Here is a 17,197-nt window from a genome sequence, read left to right on the forward strand (position 1 = left end):
CGGAGGTCAGGAGGCAATAGTCCTGCTCAAACAAGGAGATGATCCCTTGGTGTGGCGGCTTTTTAAGTTGGCTACCATGCCTCTTGTTGTTATGGATGCACTCAGAGAATTGAAGCTGGAAATGCAACAACCATCAAACTCTCAGTGCATGGTCATGAGTGGTACAAATGCTCAAACTACCTTTTATCCTGTATACCCGGACATTATCGTGCTAGACACTGAACGATGGGAGTCTCTGGAAGGCTCTCTAAGAGTAATCAAGACTATGACTAAACTTTACCCTATGTCTCTGGAATTTCAGCAGCTGTTTAGTCAGCCAAAGGTGGATTCCACGGGGTTCATAGACAAAAGCGCGCGATGACAAAGGCGCAATGACAACCCAGCGCAGACAACTGAGCCTGAGTTTGACATCCCTGGTCTAATAGATCTGGTGTCCAGAGAAACAACAGTATTAAGCAAAGGTAAACAAATAATACTAATGCAATTTGATGTTTCAGCAACTTTCAACATGATAAAACCATGCCCTTTAGTAAATAAACTATCTGAATTTAGAATTCAAGAGTTCCTCACAAACAGATGATACAGAGTTCCACAAGGATCTTCTATCTCACCTCTTCTGTATAACATCTTCCTGACCACTCTTAATGAAACTAGGCCATGGAGAATGGATATTCTCTTATACAGATGATATTTTTCTATTAACTCCAGTAGAACTGAACTCAACCAACCTCACTATCAAGTTATCCCAAACCCTAAACAAAGTTCAACAAAACAAAACCTTAAACTAGACACCAAGAAAACCAAGCTACTGTTGTTCAGGCTAAAGGCAAACCTGATCCCTTCCTCCATCAAAATGAGTCACCAGGATCTTGGGAGTCAAACACACAGTGGAATCCCTATGGGTAGAAAGTCCATGTGTAAAGGGGAAAAAGGATAGTGATAGGAGGGTACTACCTTTCACCTGACCAGGATTAATGGACAAATGCTGTAATGTTATCAGAAATTAGGGAGGCTAACAAACTGGTAACACAATAAAAATGGGTGATTTCAACTACCTTGCTATTAACTGGGTAAATATAACATCAGAGCATGCTAGGAAGATAAAATTCCTTGATGAAATCAAGGACTGCTTTATGTAGCAGCTGGTTCAGGAACCAGCAGGAGGTGAAGCAATTCTAGACCTAGTTCTTAGTAGAGTACAAAATGACAGGACATATACATAAGCATGGATTAAGGAGAGAAAGCCAATATCGATTTAGTCAAGGGAAATCTTGCCTCACCAATTTACTGCATTTCTTTGAAGGGGTGAATGAACATGTAGATAAAGGTGAGCAGGTTGATATTGTGTATTTGGATTTTCAAAAGACATGTAACAAAATACCTCAAGAAAGTCATGGGATAGGAGGTAATATCTTATCATGGATTAAGAACTGGTTGAAAGACAGAAAACAGATTAGGTTTAAATGGTCAATATTCTCAGTGGAGAAAGGTAAATAGTATTTATTTGGTTTTCTATACCGTTCTCCCAGGAGAGATCAGAATGGTTTACATGAATTTATTCAGATACTGAAGCGTTTTTCCTGCCTGTCCCGGTGGGCTCACAAACTATCTAATGTATCTGGGGCAATGAGGGGATTAAGTGACTTGCCCAGGGTCACAAGAAGTAGCATGGGTTTGAATCCACAACCCTAGGGTGCTGAGGCTGTAGAGGCTGTAGCTTTAACCACTGTGCCACACACTCCCCTTGAGAATTCGTAAGGAATCAAAAGCCTGTCGATAAACATGGGGGAGTGATTGACTTGAACTTTAAATGCAAGAAAAAGAGTTTTGAATTAGATTCTGTGAGTGATGGGTAACCAATGAGCTTTTTTAAGGAGAGGGGATACATGGTCAAATTTTTTTGTGTTAAGGATAATTTTTATGGCTGTGTTTTGAACTATCTGTAGTGGTCCTAGAGGATTGAAGGAAGGCAGATGTGCCCTTCTCCACAAAAGCAAAAGTAAGAAGGAGTTTGAGAACTACAGCCTGGTCAGTTTAGCCTCTGTAGTAAGTAAATTAATGAAAATACTGTAGCTTTAACCACTGCGCCACACACTCCCATGGGGTTTTCCATGGGTCTGTGCAGGGACCACTGCTTGTTAACATAATTGCTGATGACATAAAGTTGTTAAATCGCATGAGGATTGTGAAAAATTGCAAAAGGACCTTGTTAGACTGGGGGACTGGGCATCAAAATGGCAGATGACATTTAATATGAGCAAATGCAAAGTGATGCAAAGTGGGAAAGAGAAACCCAAACCATAGCTACATGATGCCATCTTAAGCATTCACCGTGCCCGAATGGTACTTTGCCCCCACCCCTCAAAAGAGCCAGTTTTGAGTTTAGTGGTCTGTGGTGATATTAACAGCTCGTCAGTGAAGTCCTACTGAATCAGGATAGCCCGCTCAAGTGATTTAACTGGCCAAGAGCTTTTTCTTGCCTCCAAAAGTGAACTCGATACTCCAAATGGAGCCTCAGCAATGACTTACTTGTACAGGGACATCAACAGCTCCTTTTTTTCTGCTGGTTTTGCCTCGCTATGAAGTCTAGCATCCTTCTGACTATAGCTACCTCCTTGTCACATTGTTTTGTCACCTTAAGATCCTCAGGCACTGTCCCTCTCCCTGTCTGTGCATATCATAACATATACCTATATAGAACCCTTATTATATTGTGCATTTTTCTTCTAAATTCTGAAAGCCATGGATATTAGTAAAACTCTGCACCACATTTAGTAGATAATTTTATAAAGTCATTCCTGGCATAAAATGTACATGCTGTGACCTGACGGCACATACCTGCTGGTAGGCAGGCAGAAGGGTGGCGTTTGGATGAAGCCTAGGTAGTGTTAGCACAGACTTGCAGAGATTATGGAATACTTTAATTTCTGTGCATATATGTATAAAGTATGTGCCCTCATTTACAGCAGGTTTTACCTGCATTCAAAAATGATTTTCACTTTGAATATCAACCCAATTTAGGAAGGATTCTGAGAATGAAAACATGATTTTCTATAATACCAGCAAAAAAAAGAGTGACCCAAAGCCAATGATGATTGATATCTTGAGATACTCCCAACTAGTGGAAATAGTGCATAGGGAGAGGGGTAGGAGAGCAATACTTAGGACTTCTTTTACTAAGGTGCGCTAGCGGTTTTAGTGCACGCACAAGATTAGCGCGCATGGATAGCGTGCGCTAGCCCAAAAATTACCGCCTGCTTAAAAGGAGGTGGTAGCAGCTAGCGTGCGTAGCATTTTAGCATGCGCTATTCTGCGTGTTAAGGCCCTAACGCACCTTAGTAAAAGGAGCCCTTAGCCTGTGCTAATCTCTGAGGAAGAAAATCACTTTGAATGATAAAGCCAAAACACTTGAGGATGCTAAGGCTTCACAGATTCTCTTTCAGAAAATAAAATGTAAACTCAGTAATTTATGTGTGTCAAAGGAGACAAATGAAGAATCAGTGTGAAGTCTCTTAGCTGGGAGTACATATAACAGTAAGTTATATGCATTGTACTGCTGGCTAAGAGACTTCATGCTGATATTTCATTTGCACTGTGCTTATAGCTACAAACAAGAGTCTTTTATGTAACTTAAGGTTTAAGCAAGATTCTTGATTAATTTACCATTACAAGCAAAAGAAGTCCTGCAGTGCTTCTATGTAATTTGACAAAATTTCTAGAAATTTCATGTGGAAAAGGTATTACATAGTGCTACTATCATTTTACAGTACTTTAACCATGAATCAGCATGCTTTGTCAGTGACTTATGGAGAGGAACATAAGAGAACAGAGAACATATCAAGGTTAATAGAAATAGTCAACAGTCAAAGGAGGAATTGAATCTACTGGAGGGAACATGCCTGAAATGACGAATAAATTAGAGACTCTATGGGTCATAATTCCATCTACTATCGACCCCCAGGGCAGTCCGAAGAAATTGATGGAGAAAAGATAGATGACAGAAATGATAGATGAGATCAAGCGCAACTGCAAGGGAGGCAACACAGTTATCATGGGTGATTTCAGCTATCCGGGAATAGATTGGAACCTAGGCACCTCCGGCTGCGGTAGGGAGACCAAGTTCCTGGATGCTGTGGGCGATTGCTTCCTGGAACAACTTGTCAAGGAAAACATGAGAGGAAATGCAATTCTGGACTTAATTCTAAATGGACTGCGAGGACAGGCGCAAGATATAGTAGTAGAGGTGATGCTAGGAAGCAGTGATCACAATATGATCCGCTTTGACCTGGATGCAGGGGCGAAGCATGGATCCAGAAAGACGGCCACAGCACTGAACTTCAGAAAAGGGAATTACGAAAGGATGAAACTCATGGTGGGGAAGAAGATCAAAAAGAGGATAAGCACTGTAAAAACGCTAGAGCAGGCATAGACCCTTTTTAAGGACACGGTCACCGAGACGCAAAATCTATATATACCGCGTATCAACAAGGGATCTAAGAGGAAAAAGAACAAAGAACCGGCGTGGCTCACTGTAACGGTGAAGGAAGCGATCAGAGACAAGAAGACTTCAAGGAATGGAAAAGGTCAAAAACGGACGAAAACTGGAAGAAGCACAAATAGCATCAACGCAGGTGCCATAAAGCGGTAAAAGAGCTCAAAAGAGACTATGAGGAAAAAATAGCCAAGGAGGTGAAAAACTTCAAGCCGTTCATTCGATATATTAAGGGGAAATGACCCACAAAGGAAGCAGTGGGATGATCATGGAATAAAGGGAGTGCTAAAGGAAGACAAAGCCATTGCCGATAAACTGAACACGTTTTTTGCATCTGTATTTACCAAAGAGGATATACACAACATACCATAACCCGACATGCTATACACTTGAGGCGAAGATGGGAAACTGACAAGGTTGACGGTCAGTCTAGAAGAAGTATGCAGGCAGATTGATAGGCTTAAGAGTGACAAATCTCCAGGACCAGATGGCATCCATCCGAGGGTCATAAAAGAACTGAAAGGGACTATAGCTGAACTACTTCAACTAATAGCCAATCTGTCAATAAAATCGGGAAAGACTAGAAGGTGGCGAATGTTACGCCGATCTTCAAAAAAGGTTTGAAGGGAGATCAAGGAAACTACAGACCGGTGAGTCTGACCTTGGTACCGCTGATAAAAGACCGCATCATTGATCACCTCGACGGACACAATCTGATGAGGACCAGTCAGCACGGCTTCAGCAAAGGACGATCTTGCTTGACAAACTTGCTGCACTTCTTCGAGGGAGTAAACAGGCAGATAGACAAGGGCAACCCTGTCGATATTGTATATTTGGATTTTCAGAAGGTGTTCAACAAGGTTCCGCATGAACGACTACTTCGGAAGATTACAAGCCATGGAATCGAGGGTGAAATACTCATGTGGATTAAAAACTGGCTGGCGGATAGGAAACAGAGGGTGGGGGTAAATGGACAGTACTCGGACTGGAAGAGCGTCATCAGTGGGGTGCCACAGGGCTCGCTGCTTGGACCCATGCTCTTCAACATCTTTATAAATGATCCGGACATAGGTACAACGAGCGAGGTGATTAAATTTGCGGACAATACGAAGTTATTCAGAGTAGTGAAGATGCAGGGTGACTGCGAAGATCTGCAACGTGCCATAATCAGGCTCGAGGAATGGGCATTGACATGGCAGATGATATTCAACGTGGATAAGTGTAAAGTTATGCATGTCGATAACAAAAATATCAGGCATGAATACAGGATGTCCGGGGCAGTACTTGGAGAGACCTCCCAGGAAAGGGACCTAGGAGTTCTGATCGACAAGTCGATGAAGCCGTCTGCACAATGTGCGGCGGCAGCAAAAAGGGCAAACAGAATGCTAAGAATGATAAAGAAGGGGATCACGAACAGATCGAAGAAGGTTATCATACCGCTGTACCAGGCTATGGTGCGCCCTCACCTGGAATACTGTGTACAGCACTGGTCGCCGTACATGAAGAAGAACATGGTACTGCTCGAGAGGGTCCAGAGAAGAGCAACCAAGATGGTTAAGGGGTTGGAAGAGCTGCCGTACAACGAAAGATTGGAGAAACTGGGCCTCTTCTCCCTCAAACAGAGGAGATTGAGAGGGGACATGATCGAAACATTCAAGGTACTGAAGGGGAAAGACTTAGTAGATAAGGACAGGTTGTTCACTCTCTCCAGGGTAGGGAGAACGAGAGGGCACTCTCTAAAGTTGAAAGGGGATAGATTCCGGACGAACGTAAGGAAGTTCTTCTTCACCCAGAGAGTGGTTGAAAACTGGAACACTCTTCCAGAGTCTGTCGTAGGGGAGGGCACCCTCCAGGGATTCAATACAGGGTTGGACAGGTTTCTGCTGAACAAGAAGTGCGCTGGTAGGGCTAGTCTCAGTTAGGGTACTGGTCTTTGACCTGGGGGCTGCCGCATGAGCGGACTGCTGGGCACGATAGACAACTGGTCTGACTTAGCAGCGGCAATTCTTATGTTCGTATGTTAACAAGAGTAATGTTTGCATTATAAAGGGTATGAGAACATGCATACTAATTCAAAAGTGACAGTCTTAATAGGCTTAGCCAACGTTGAAATTCAGACTTCTACATACAAGAAAGGGAAGCAAATTGAGATCAGGATATATATTATCAGAGTCGGAAGAACTGCTACTGCATGTTGTGACCGGGTAAGTCCTGGACTGGATTAGCCAGAGTCCTGACCTTTTTCATCCAAGCCTCAGCCAAGCAGTTGAATTAGGCATGGAGGGTAGAGGGATCTCTGCATTAAATAAAAAAGGTCCAGCAAAGGTGTTTAGTGTGAATTATGTCTTTATTTTCTGGCTTATACTTTGGTGAAGGAAAAACAAAATACAAACTTGCTCTGGTGACTTAACTGCTTGTTAGCCCAACCAGGCTCTACAGTTGAACAGTTCAATTTTTCATTTTGTTGTATAATTACTTGAAGGAAAGCAAGCTTTACCTATTTTATTTTTTGAATATAATTATTGGTGTTAATAAATATTACTTTTATTCAATACATGGAACATATCAACTGGGATATTTCCAGTACATAGTGTCTTCTATCCAAACACTTCTGTGCACATACTGTGGTCATATCTCATGGCGGGAAGCCATGACATTTCCAGAGGAGCCAAGGAAGAACATTAGCAATTATGGAACTCATTCCATGTTGGCAGAAATAATGTACAGAGGAAGCAATATACCACAGAACACAGATTAGATGGTATTACAAAATTAGAAATGGTATTAAGTAAGTCTCTCCTTAGAATTTCTCCTGATGCATAATTGCAGATTCTCCCTGCCATACTATGCCTATATAAGAGAGTGATTAAATTCTTCCATATTAATCGGCAAACTCATCAACAGCCGCCCGTGACTTAAGTTGCATGATTCTGTGGGCAAAATCCAAAATAACAAGACAAACCACGGATTGCTAGGTGGAAAATTTGCATGTCACAATCTGCTGATCATAAATTTCATTTGTATTCCCTGAATGTCTGAATTAACATGAAAACTATTATAAAGTCAGTTTATGTATTTAACAGCATTTGTATTCCACTATTAAACCCTTTATTTTGCATTGTTGCTCAGAAGCAACTTGTGTTTTCTATGGCTCTTTTGGGAGATCTGCATTAGAGAATGACACAGGGACAAATTTTTCCCCATCCCCCGGGAACTCATTTTCCCATCCCAGTGAGGCAAGTTCTTTTCCGGTCCCTGTCCCATTCCTGCAAGCTCTGATCTCATCTGCACAAACCTTAAACACTTTAAAATCATAAGTGTTCAAGGCTTATGCAATTAAAACCATACTGTTTGACAAATTCATCTCCTAAACAGAAGCCTCACTACTTACAAAATTATATTCTCCCTCTGTCAATTTCTGTGTAACATACTGTCCCCTCACTTTCTGCATTTTGAAATTTGCTGATTGTTCCTTGGGTTGCATACACAAGACCTATATTATATATCTAAGATTCATATTTTCCTTTTATCTATTTCCTGTTAAAAAGTTATAGCATCATTACTTGCATTCTGTAATTTACCGACTGTCCAGCTTTATTCTGTAATTCGCTTTATTCTATAATTCGCTTTATTCTGTAATTCACAGAATGAAGCTCTATTCTATATTTCACAGTGTCCAACTTTATTCCTTGGAATGTAATTTGCTGATTGTCCAGCCTTTTTTGATGTGAACTGCCTAGAAGTCATTCAACTATGGCGGTATAGAAGAATAAAGTTATTATTATTATTATTAAGGCACAGCTTACAGGAATGGGGCAGGGACAGCGACAAAACTCACTTGAGAAATTGAGTTCCTACGGTGAAAGGAAAAAATTTTGTCCCCGTGTCATTCTCTAATCTGCATCTCCAAATGCCTTTTTACTTGGCACTGTTGCTCGTAAAGCAGCTGTTTCACCATCTGCCAATTAAAGAGTTAATAGTGTTTCAAAGTGGATAACAACTCACCGTAGAAAATAATAAAACTTATACCTAACCCAACAGAGTATTCTGTTAGCCACATTAAATCCTTGTTGAAAAATTGCGGGATATAAGACCTGTATAATATACCAAAGATACATCCACAAATAAGACCTGAGTTCCATCATGCCCAGAAGTCCGCTCACGCGGCGGCCCAACAGGTCCAGGACCTGTGTAGTAATCCTCTATCTATACCCCTCTATCCCCTTTTCCAGCAGGAAATTGTCCAATCCTTTCTTGAACCCCAGTACCATACTCTGCCCTATTACGCCCTCTGGAAGCGCATTCCAGTAGTCCACCACTCGTTGGGTAAAGAAGAACTTCCTAGCATTCGTTTTGAATCTGTCCCCTTTCAACTTTTCCGAGTGCCCTCTTGTTCTTTTATTTTTAGAAAGTTTGAAGAATCTGTCCCTCTCTACTCTCTCTATGCCCTTCATGATCTTATAAGTCTCTATCATATCCCCTCTAAGTCTCCTCTTCTCCAGGGAAAAGAGACCCAGTTTCTCCAATCTCTCAGCGTATGAAAGGTTTTCCATCCCTTTTATCAGACGTGTCGCCTCTTATAAATGGCCCTTTTTACAAAGCTGCGTTAGTGATTCTTCAATGCAAATGCACAGAAACCCTTAGGAATTGAATGGGCTTCAGTACATTTGCCATGGGCAAATCGCTGTTACGGCTTTGTAAAAGGGGCCAAAATACCAGACACCCTGCTACCCCATATTCTTCCATATTTCTGGTTAAATAAATAAGCAGTCTGTTCTGTCACATCCATGTTTCTTAATATTTTGTAAAATATATTTTGTCATGCCTGCTCTTTTGCTTTATAGAATGTAAGTTCCTATTGGCCAAATAGCAAGGGTGAGGAGATGCAGAGAAAATAAGCTGCTTTTAGTAAAATAAATGAAAAAAAGTCGTTGTAAAAATAAGCACATACAAAAATTCAGATTAAATATATTAATAGAACACTACTGAGACTGAGGGATAATGCAACACCTTCACAATCAAAATGTAATTATGTGAATGCCTTCTTAACTGTTCTGTTTTGCACAAACACTGTGATTTTGCTTATTCGGTTTTAAAAAATGCATCATTGCTTATTCTCTCTTGTAATTGATAATTTGGCATTCACCTTTTAGTTTTGCTTTCCAAACAGATATGAGCAAATGGAAACCTGCTGTTCTTTCAGTGCTCATAAAGGGTTTCCATTAAGACATACAGATAAAAGCTGAAAACATTTTTTAAAATTCAATATTACGCACAGTTGGGAAGAACATTTAGTGGCTAGATCATCGCAGCAGATCAGAGAACTGGTGCTTGTTGACATTTGTTTGTTGAAAGCTATTTTATTCCCTGTAGGAGGTTTTATGAAGATGGGGCGATATTGCTGGGTGAAGAGGCAAACATGCTTGCTGGCACACTGCTGGGACTCAACGCTATTGACTTCAGGTAACATAGAAGCATGCAGTATGTCAGCAGATAAAGAATGTTGGGTCCACTCAATTTGCTAAATTAGTACTTGCTTGCCATGCTGCTATAAAATCTCTGGTCACCTTCTTTTTGGTTCCCATTAATGTCCTTTCTAGTGCAATAGGTGTATCTTTCTGGACAGTAGGGTATTCTCCCTATGCTTTTGAGCCAGCCATGCAGAAGGAATCCACTCCAGGTTTTCAACTCCTCCTCCTTCTCCAGAGGGATTTGCTGGCCCCTTCAGCTTTTTCTTTGGCAAAGCGAGCCAGAAGGTGCCTTTCTGATATGCTCTACATATTTCTTTATTATTTCTGTGTTTTTTTTCTACAGTTTTGCGGATTTCAGTGCACCAGAGTTCTCCAGTGTGGGTGTGGTCTGAAAGATCTGTTTTTAAAGGTTTCTACCACTTCCAATAAGGTTCCCCCATCTCTAAAATTCTGTTTTTAGAATTTAAGTTTAGTTAAGTTTAGTTAGCCCTTTTTTTGGTGCCAAAATGCTGCCATGGCAGCCATCTTGGATTTTCCACTTTTTTCCCCAAAGTTCTCCATTCCCTTCAAAACTCATCATTTTACCTCAAAATTGGCAAGGATGGAGTTCTCAGGCTCCTTTACCCCTAATTCATGCCAAATTTGCTCTGGATGATGCCAGAAAAGAGTTCTTGCTTCACATGTAGTGCAGAGTGTGAAAGGGGTAGGAGCTTGGGTTTAGCCTTCCCCTCTGGTCTCTAGGGCTGAGGAGACATTGGGGGGGGGGCAGTCTGCCAGGAGAAAATCTCTTCCAGAGCCCCAGAACAGCGGCTTACCTAAGCATAGGAGCGTAGAAGCCATGGAGCCTGAGACATAAGGTGGAGTTAAATAAAGGGGACTCAGCACTACCTAGTAAAGCCTTTTCACCTGAATTTGATGTGGAGATCTTATTTGGGGCTGCACAGGGGGGCCCAATTGTAGAGGCTGGTCAGGATCCTGTGGACCTTTCTGACAGGGACTCTAAAGATGAGGGGTCACTGTATGCTCTTGCTATCACAGAGCAAGTCTTAGGGGAATACAGGATCACAAACTGCAACAAATGGTTGTGGCCCTTGACCCTACAGAATTCTGGCTATTCAAGCCTGTGGGGCTGTTAGAGCTCATTACTGACTCTCTGTAAGAGTTACAATTAGACACCTAGCAGACACTGTCTGCTCAGACACCTAGCAGGCACCGTCCGCTCAGTGTTCTATGCTGAGCAGAGTAAGAGCACAGCCTGTGCATTTCCTGACATGAGTGTTTTAGTCATGGACTACTGGGAAATACCTGAGGGCTCTTTAAAGGTAACTATACAAAGTAGGGTAAATATAATCAATTACTGATATTCAATTCATTAAAATACTATACCAAGACTACCACAACATAAAATTAATTAAATGTTTAATTTATTAATTTCTTTAATTCATATCCTAAAAACTAACAAAATTTATTTCATCTACTACTAATGACAAAATCATAGGCTGGGAAAAGCTACAGCATAAGCCTTATGCTGATTGAACAATATAATTAACTAAAACTGGAAAACAATAAGGATTAAGAAGAGAGAACCTCAGAACTGATTAAGCATTTCTTATTAGATCATGAATATAAGGAACAACTGACTTGGTCAAGTCTACGGATTACAACTCAAGGAGATATTGGGACTTTAATTGACTCATCATCAAGTTAAGTGAGCTTTATTGGGTCTGAATGGCTTCAATACCTAAAATCATTAAGAGCCTTGAAGATTGATTGATGAACTCTACTTAAAAGCTTTAGATAGTACCTGTAGCTTTTCCCAGCCTATGATTTTGTCATTAGTAGCACTCTGCATTTTGTATTACTTGTTATTGTAGATTACACATGTCATACCAAGATGCATGGGTTTACCCTGGCAGAGGGCAAACTTTTGCCTCAGCTTATGCTAGTAGGGATGGATTATGTGACTGATGCTCTCTGACATAATCAAGGTCATGAGCAAAGTCTCGGCTTATTCGATCTTAGCCCACAGAATGCTCCGGATCAGGCAATGGGCAGGAGACTCCACCTCTAAGGCTACACTCAGCAGACTTCCCTTCAGCAGACAGATATTGTTTGGAAAAGGTCTGGACAATGTTATGGCCACTGTGGCAGATTGTTGACTATAATCTCTACCTGACAGCAGACCAGAGGTTCTGGGTGGTCTAATTTTTGTGGTTCCAGGTGTTTTCATCAGTACTCAGGAGGAACCTCATCTCAGAGATCCTATCAGGGATCAAGACCGAGATTTACAGGACAGAAATGAAACTGAGCTTCCAGATCTCGTCCCACTCCAGCATCCAAGAAAGCGCAATGACTCCAGGACCACAGCCTTTCCCCTGAGGATAGACTTTCAGAGTATGTGGACGCCTGTGCGCAGATCTCATCAGACTGTTGGGTCCTAAAGATTATTCAGGGAGGCTACAAACTCGAGTTCGCTCATCCCTTAACAGACTGGTTTGTGGACTCCCCAGCGAGTAACCAGAGAAGGCAAGCAAAGTCTTAGCATCAGTGCAGTGACTAGTAGAACTTTAGGCTATAAAGCCTGTGCCACCTGAACAATTTGGCTTGGGCATATAATCCATTTACTTTATAATGCCCAAGAAAGGCTCAGAAGACTGGAGAACAATAGTGGATATCACATAAGTTAATGCAGCTCTTAAAGTTCCATTCTTTCACATGGAAACAGTGTGGTCAGTCATCGCAGCGGTAGCACCAGGGGAATGTCTGGCTTCCTTAGACTTGACAAAAGCCTACCTGCATATTCCCATATATCCAGAACACAGGAGGTTCCTGAGATTCTGTATCCTGGAGAAACATTTCCAGTTCTCAGTGCTCCCCTTTGGTCTGGCAACAGCATCCTACACTTTGAGCATGGGCATTGGACGCCTGCACACTCATAAAGCTGCAGCTGCCAATTAAGCTGCTAGCTTTCACTCAAGGTGTGAAAAATAACAAAACATGAAAAATGACACTAATGCAAAATTTTACCAAAACATAATAATTATGTATTTATTAGTTATTGTTTATATTTTTTCAATCATGAAACCAAAAGAATAAAGCATAATTGCTTGTGTTAACAGTTGCATTAGTGGGAGATCGTTATAGTTGCCAAAATGCTGGCCTTCTGATAACGAGCTCAGCTCAATATTTCAAAACACCCCCATTATATACCTTTGGCTCAGTGTGACATCATTGGCCCATGGCCAATCAAAAATAACAGAGGTGGTCTTAAAAGTTAGACAAAGAAAATTCCTCATATGTTTAAAGTTTCAGAAATATTCGTTTTGTTTACATTCATTTATGAATATACATTAACATTTTATAACATATCCAATATTCCTTTTGTCATTCTTAAAACTTATTTCAGACAATTTTTCTATGTATCAGGCAAGATGCTAAAATGTTCTAAGCCTGCTTTGAACAGCTAAGTTTCATGTTACCTACAAACAGTGCTAAAAATTGGTCAGCCTTGGAAGAAAGGAGCAAGAGAAGGAGGGGCTGTCTTCCCCCTTTCTATGCTAGAGACTGCTAATTATTTCCAGATGTTGTGCCCTTTGAATTTCTTTAGGTTGCAAATATATATAATATGTTTTTTCAAAACCCATTCTTTTGTTCAATACACAGCCATACAATACACATAATCACACCAGGGGCCCCTTTCATTCATAACTTGATTCATAACTCGTATTCATATTTAATGCATATTTCATTCATATTTAATGCATGTTATATCTTAGTTTGGGATACTTCTTCCTAGCCAGCCTAAGGCACATCTGGTATCAATTAGAACCACTAGGAGCGGGAAACTTTGCACAAAGAAAAGCAGAGAGAACAAAGAAGACAGAAAATCATTGACACAAAATGGAGTCCAGGACACAGCAGATATAGAAAGACAGAGAACAAAATGGAGTCCATGTATATCCTGATTTCCTCCATTATCTAGCCTAATAGCAAAGTACATAAAAAGAATATTATTATCAAGTTTCAAGTTTCAAGTTTCAAGTTTAATATTTATTTGTTTAATCGCCTTTTCAATATTCAAGGCGATTTACATATTAATAAAATTACACAATAAGATAGTTAAAAACTGACAAGACTAGACAATAACTATACGAACTGGGAACAAAATGAAGGACGGGAAAGAAGTTACAATGTAATTTCCCTTAATATTAATCTGTAATGTGTTTTTCTGGCCTTGGCTAATATTTAGATTTTTATTCACCAATTTTTTGTACGCTTCTATTGGGCGTGGCCTTAACTAACACATATGCTTGTATCTAACTAGAGTTACCCAGAATCATACGAAAACCAGGCCCTTTTGTAGAAAAACTCTACAAAAATACTGCACTATCATGTCCTGATGTCCATTCCATTACCGTCCCATAGACATCACCCCCTACTGGTCACGAGCCACTACTGCTCAACTTTCACCAAGGTGATGGTGGTGGTTGCTGCGCATCGCCACAGGGCAGGATTACAAGCGCATCCATACCTGGACAAGTGGCTGATCAAAGCCCTGTCGTCCTCGGAAGGAGAATGAGCAGTGAATCAAGTGGTCCAGATGTTGAAGAGCCTGAGCTGAATAGTGAATTTTTTCAAGAACCAATTGGTTCCATCCCAATCCCACAGGTGGGGCTTGAGGCGCCTGGGCCAACCGGAATCGGCCCAGTTGTCTTAGGCCCCCCCTCCTGTGGGTGGGGATTTAGGCACATGGACCCAACCGGCCCATGTGCCTAAGGCCCCGCCCACAGGAGGGGGGGCCTAAGATAACTGGGCCGATTCCGGTTGGCCCAGGCGCCTCAAGCCCCACCTGTGGGTGGAGTTTGAGCTGCCTGGGCCAATCAGGCCCTAAGGCCAGCTGTTCCTGAGATGGCTGGCCTGTCGGATGGACGGGCTTGGCACCCGTCCGTCCGACCAACAATTTTAAGGTACGGGGAAGGGGGTGGGGATGGGGGGGTCGTGGGGTTGGCGGGGGGGCGCGATCGGCGGTTCAGGGGGAGCGGATGTGGGAGGGTTACATCGAGGGCACTCCTGCCCGTATTTTAGTGGGGGGTGGGGGTTAGAGGGTGTCGCCGGGCCAGGAGGACTTGGGCTCCCTCCTGGCTAGATCATGGGGGGGGATGGGGGTTGGAGATCGCCGGGCCAGGAGGGCTTGGTAAATTGGTATGATTCTGTTGAGTGATAGAAGCTGCTTTGAATGCATACAATTCCTGCTTAAGCTTATAGAGCTTCTCCATAATACTAGAAAGCTGTAGACAGATGGGGCATGCCCTAAATCTCCAGATGGTGTGCCTTGGAACTAAAGCACTACAATGGTTGCACTAAATAAAAGTCATCCTGATTGGTTGATATGGGAATTGGCTGAGGAATATTCTTGATTATCGGGTTGTCTATATATAAGTCACAAACCCTGGGTTGGTTGGGGAGTGGGGGTGGGACTAAAGTCCTTAATTCAGCAGAGAACCAAGCAGATAAGAGCCAGACTTCCTAATGTAACCATGGGTTACAAAATAAATATGCTATAGTTGACTCGGGGCAGGAGAGACCTGACAGAGGGTTTTTTTTCCTCTAATATTTTAAAGTTAAGTTTTTTTTGTTGTTGTCCAGCAATGATAATGCTGTGTTTGCATGACTGATTGTTGGAATTCTAGACTGCTGATGTCTGCAACAGGTCTGATGACCTCATGTAGAAGTCAGTAGTGCTGGGGAGGATTCTAAAATTGCCAGGGAGAGCAGTTGGGTGATTATCAGTCTGGAAGACAGGTTGGTCTTGGTTGCCTGAGAATAGAAAAAGATTTTAAAAAAAGAAAAATATTTTATGGTGGATCTTAATTTAATGTTAAGTTCAAGTCTGGCCTATTTTTGTGGCAAGGGCTGTGTTTGGTTATTTCATACAGTTTTGGTTTTTTAAAAAAATCTTTATTCATTTTCATATCTTACAACAAGTGTATAATATTCAATCAAAAAAATTTTACAAATCACTTGACATTCTTACTTATAATCATCAAAGCATAAAAAGAATCCCTCCCCACCCATCCCATCCATTAGTAATAAACCAATTAAACAATATCAAATATCCCAATCCCACCCTACTTATATCCTTATATAATAAAAAGGTGTTTAAGGTGTCTGATCATTAGAATATGTAATCAATGGCCCCCAAATCTTTTTAAAATTATGATAATTTCCTTGCTGTATAGCAAACACTCTCTCCATTTTATAAATATGACAGACTGAATTCCACCAAAAGGTATAATTAAGTTTAGTATAATCCTTCCAATTTCCAGTAATATGTTGAATGGCAACCCCCTTCAGTATTAGTAAAAGTTTATTATTATTTGCTGAAATTGGACTCTTAAATCTTATAGATGTACTAAATAAAATACTATCATAGGAAAGGGCAACATGATTTTCTAACAATGAATTAATTTGGGACCAAATTAACTTCCAAAAGGCATTTATATAGGGACAGAAAAAAATTAAATGATCTAAAGTCCCAGCTTCTAAACTACAATGCCAGCATCTATTAGACCTAGAGCTATCCAACTTAGGTTATTTCATACAGTGATTCTCTGTCCCTTTTGTGTTGAGCTGCAGAGCTCTTGTATTTAAATGGAATGCAGTAACAGTTAAATTAATTTTGTCCTGGTTAACATTAAGAAAACAGGATAGAAAGTATCTTTTTGATGTTGTAAGAAGTAGTGCTGAGGAAACATTTATTGATGAGTTCTGGTTATTTACAAAAACCAGTTGTGAATTAGAGTAAATTCTGTCACTAAAATATTTTGGAGATAAGCCTATAGATTAAGATGCATTGTGGGTGGGAAAAAGTTTAGGGAAATTTTAATTATTCATTTTTTTCTCTGGGTAGCTAGTCAAAAGTAAAGAAACAAATATAAATTTCAGGGTGTCATAGGGTTTTGCTTCCTTTGATTTTTTTTTTTTTAGTTAGGAAGTAGGTACTCCATTTATTGAAGCTGAATCTCCAGAGAGAAAGAAGCGCTGGTACCCAACGGCTCTGCAGAAAAAAGAACACCTAGACCCTGTGAGGAAAAAATTATTTCAAAGAACTAATTTCTTTGAGAGAGATTTTATATGGAATCTTATTCTAAAGTTATATAGATATATACATTTTGTTAGATTTGTAAAAATAAACTAACAAAAACTTTTAAAACCAGTATTTGTTTAAAAGGTT

General features: G+C 40.7%; 1 protein-coding gene across 6 annotated transcripts in view; it reads left to right on the forward strand.

The window, feature by feature from the left end:
• Positions 1 to 17,197, forward strand: part of RUNDC3B (RUN domain containing 3B) — a 230,784-nt gene that overhangs the window by 92,094 nt on the left and 121,493 nt on the right. For all 6 annotated transcript variants that reach the window (XR_004538136.1, XR_004538137.1, XM_033931222.1 and 3 more), the window contains exon 5: positions 9,866 to 9,955. Coding sequence is in view for 4 of the 6 variants with exons in the window: in XM_033931222.1 (XP_033787113.1) it covers positions 9,866 to 9,955 (90 nt within the window). In the remaining 2 variants the exon portion in view is untranslated. The remainder of the gene's footprint in view (positions 1 to 9,865; positions 9,956 to 17,197) is intronic.

This window comes from Geotrypetes seraphini, chromosome 2 (assembly GCF_902459505.1).
Source record: "Geotrypetes seraphini chromosome 2, aGeoSer1.1, whole genome shotgun sequence".
NCBI lineage: Eukaryota > Metazoa > Chordata > Amphibia > Gymnophiona > Dermophiidae > Geotrypetes > Geotrypetes seraphini.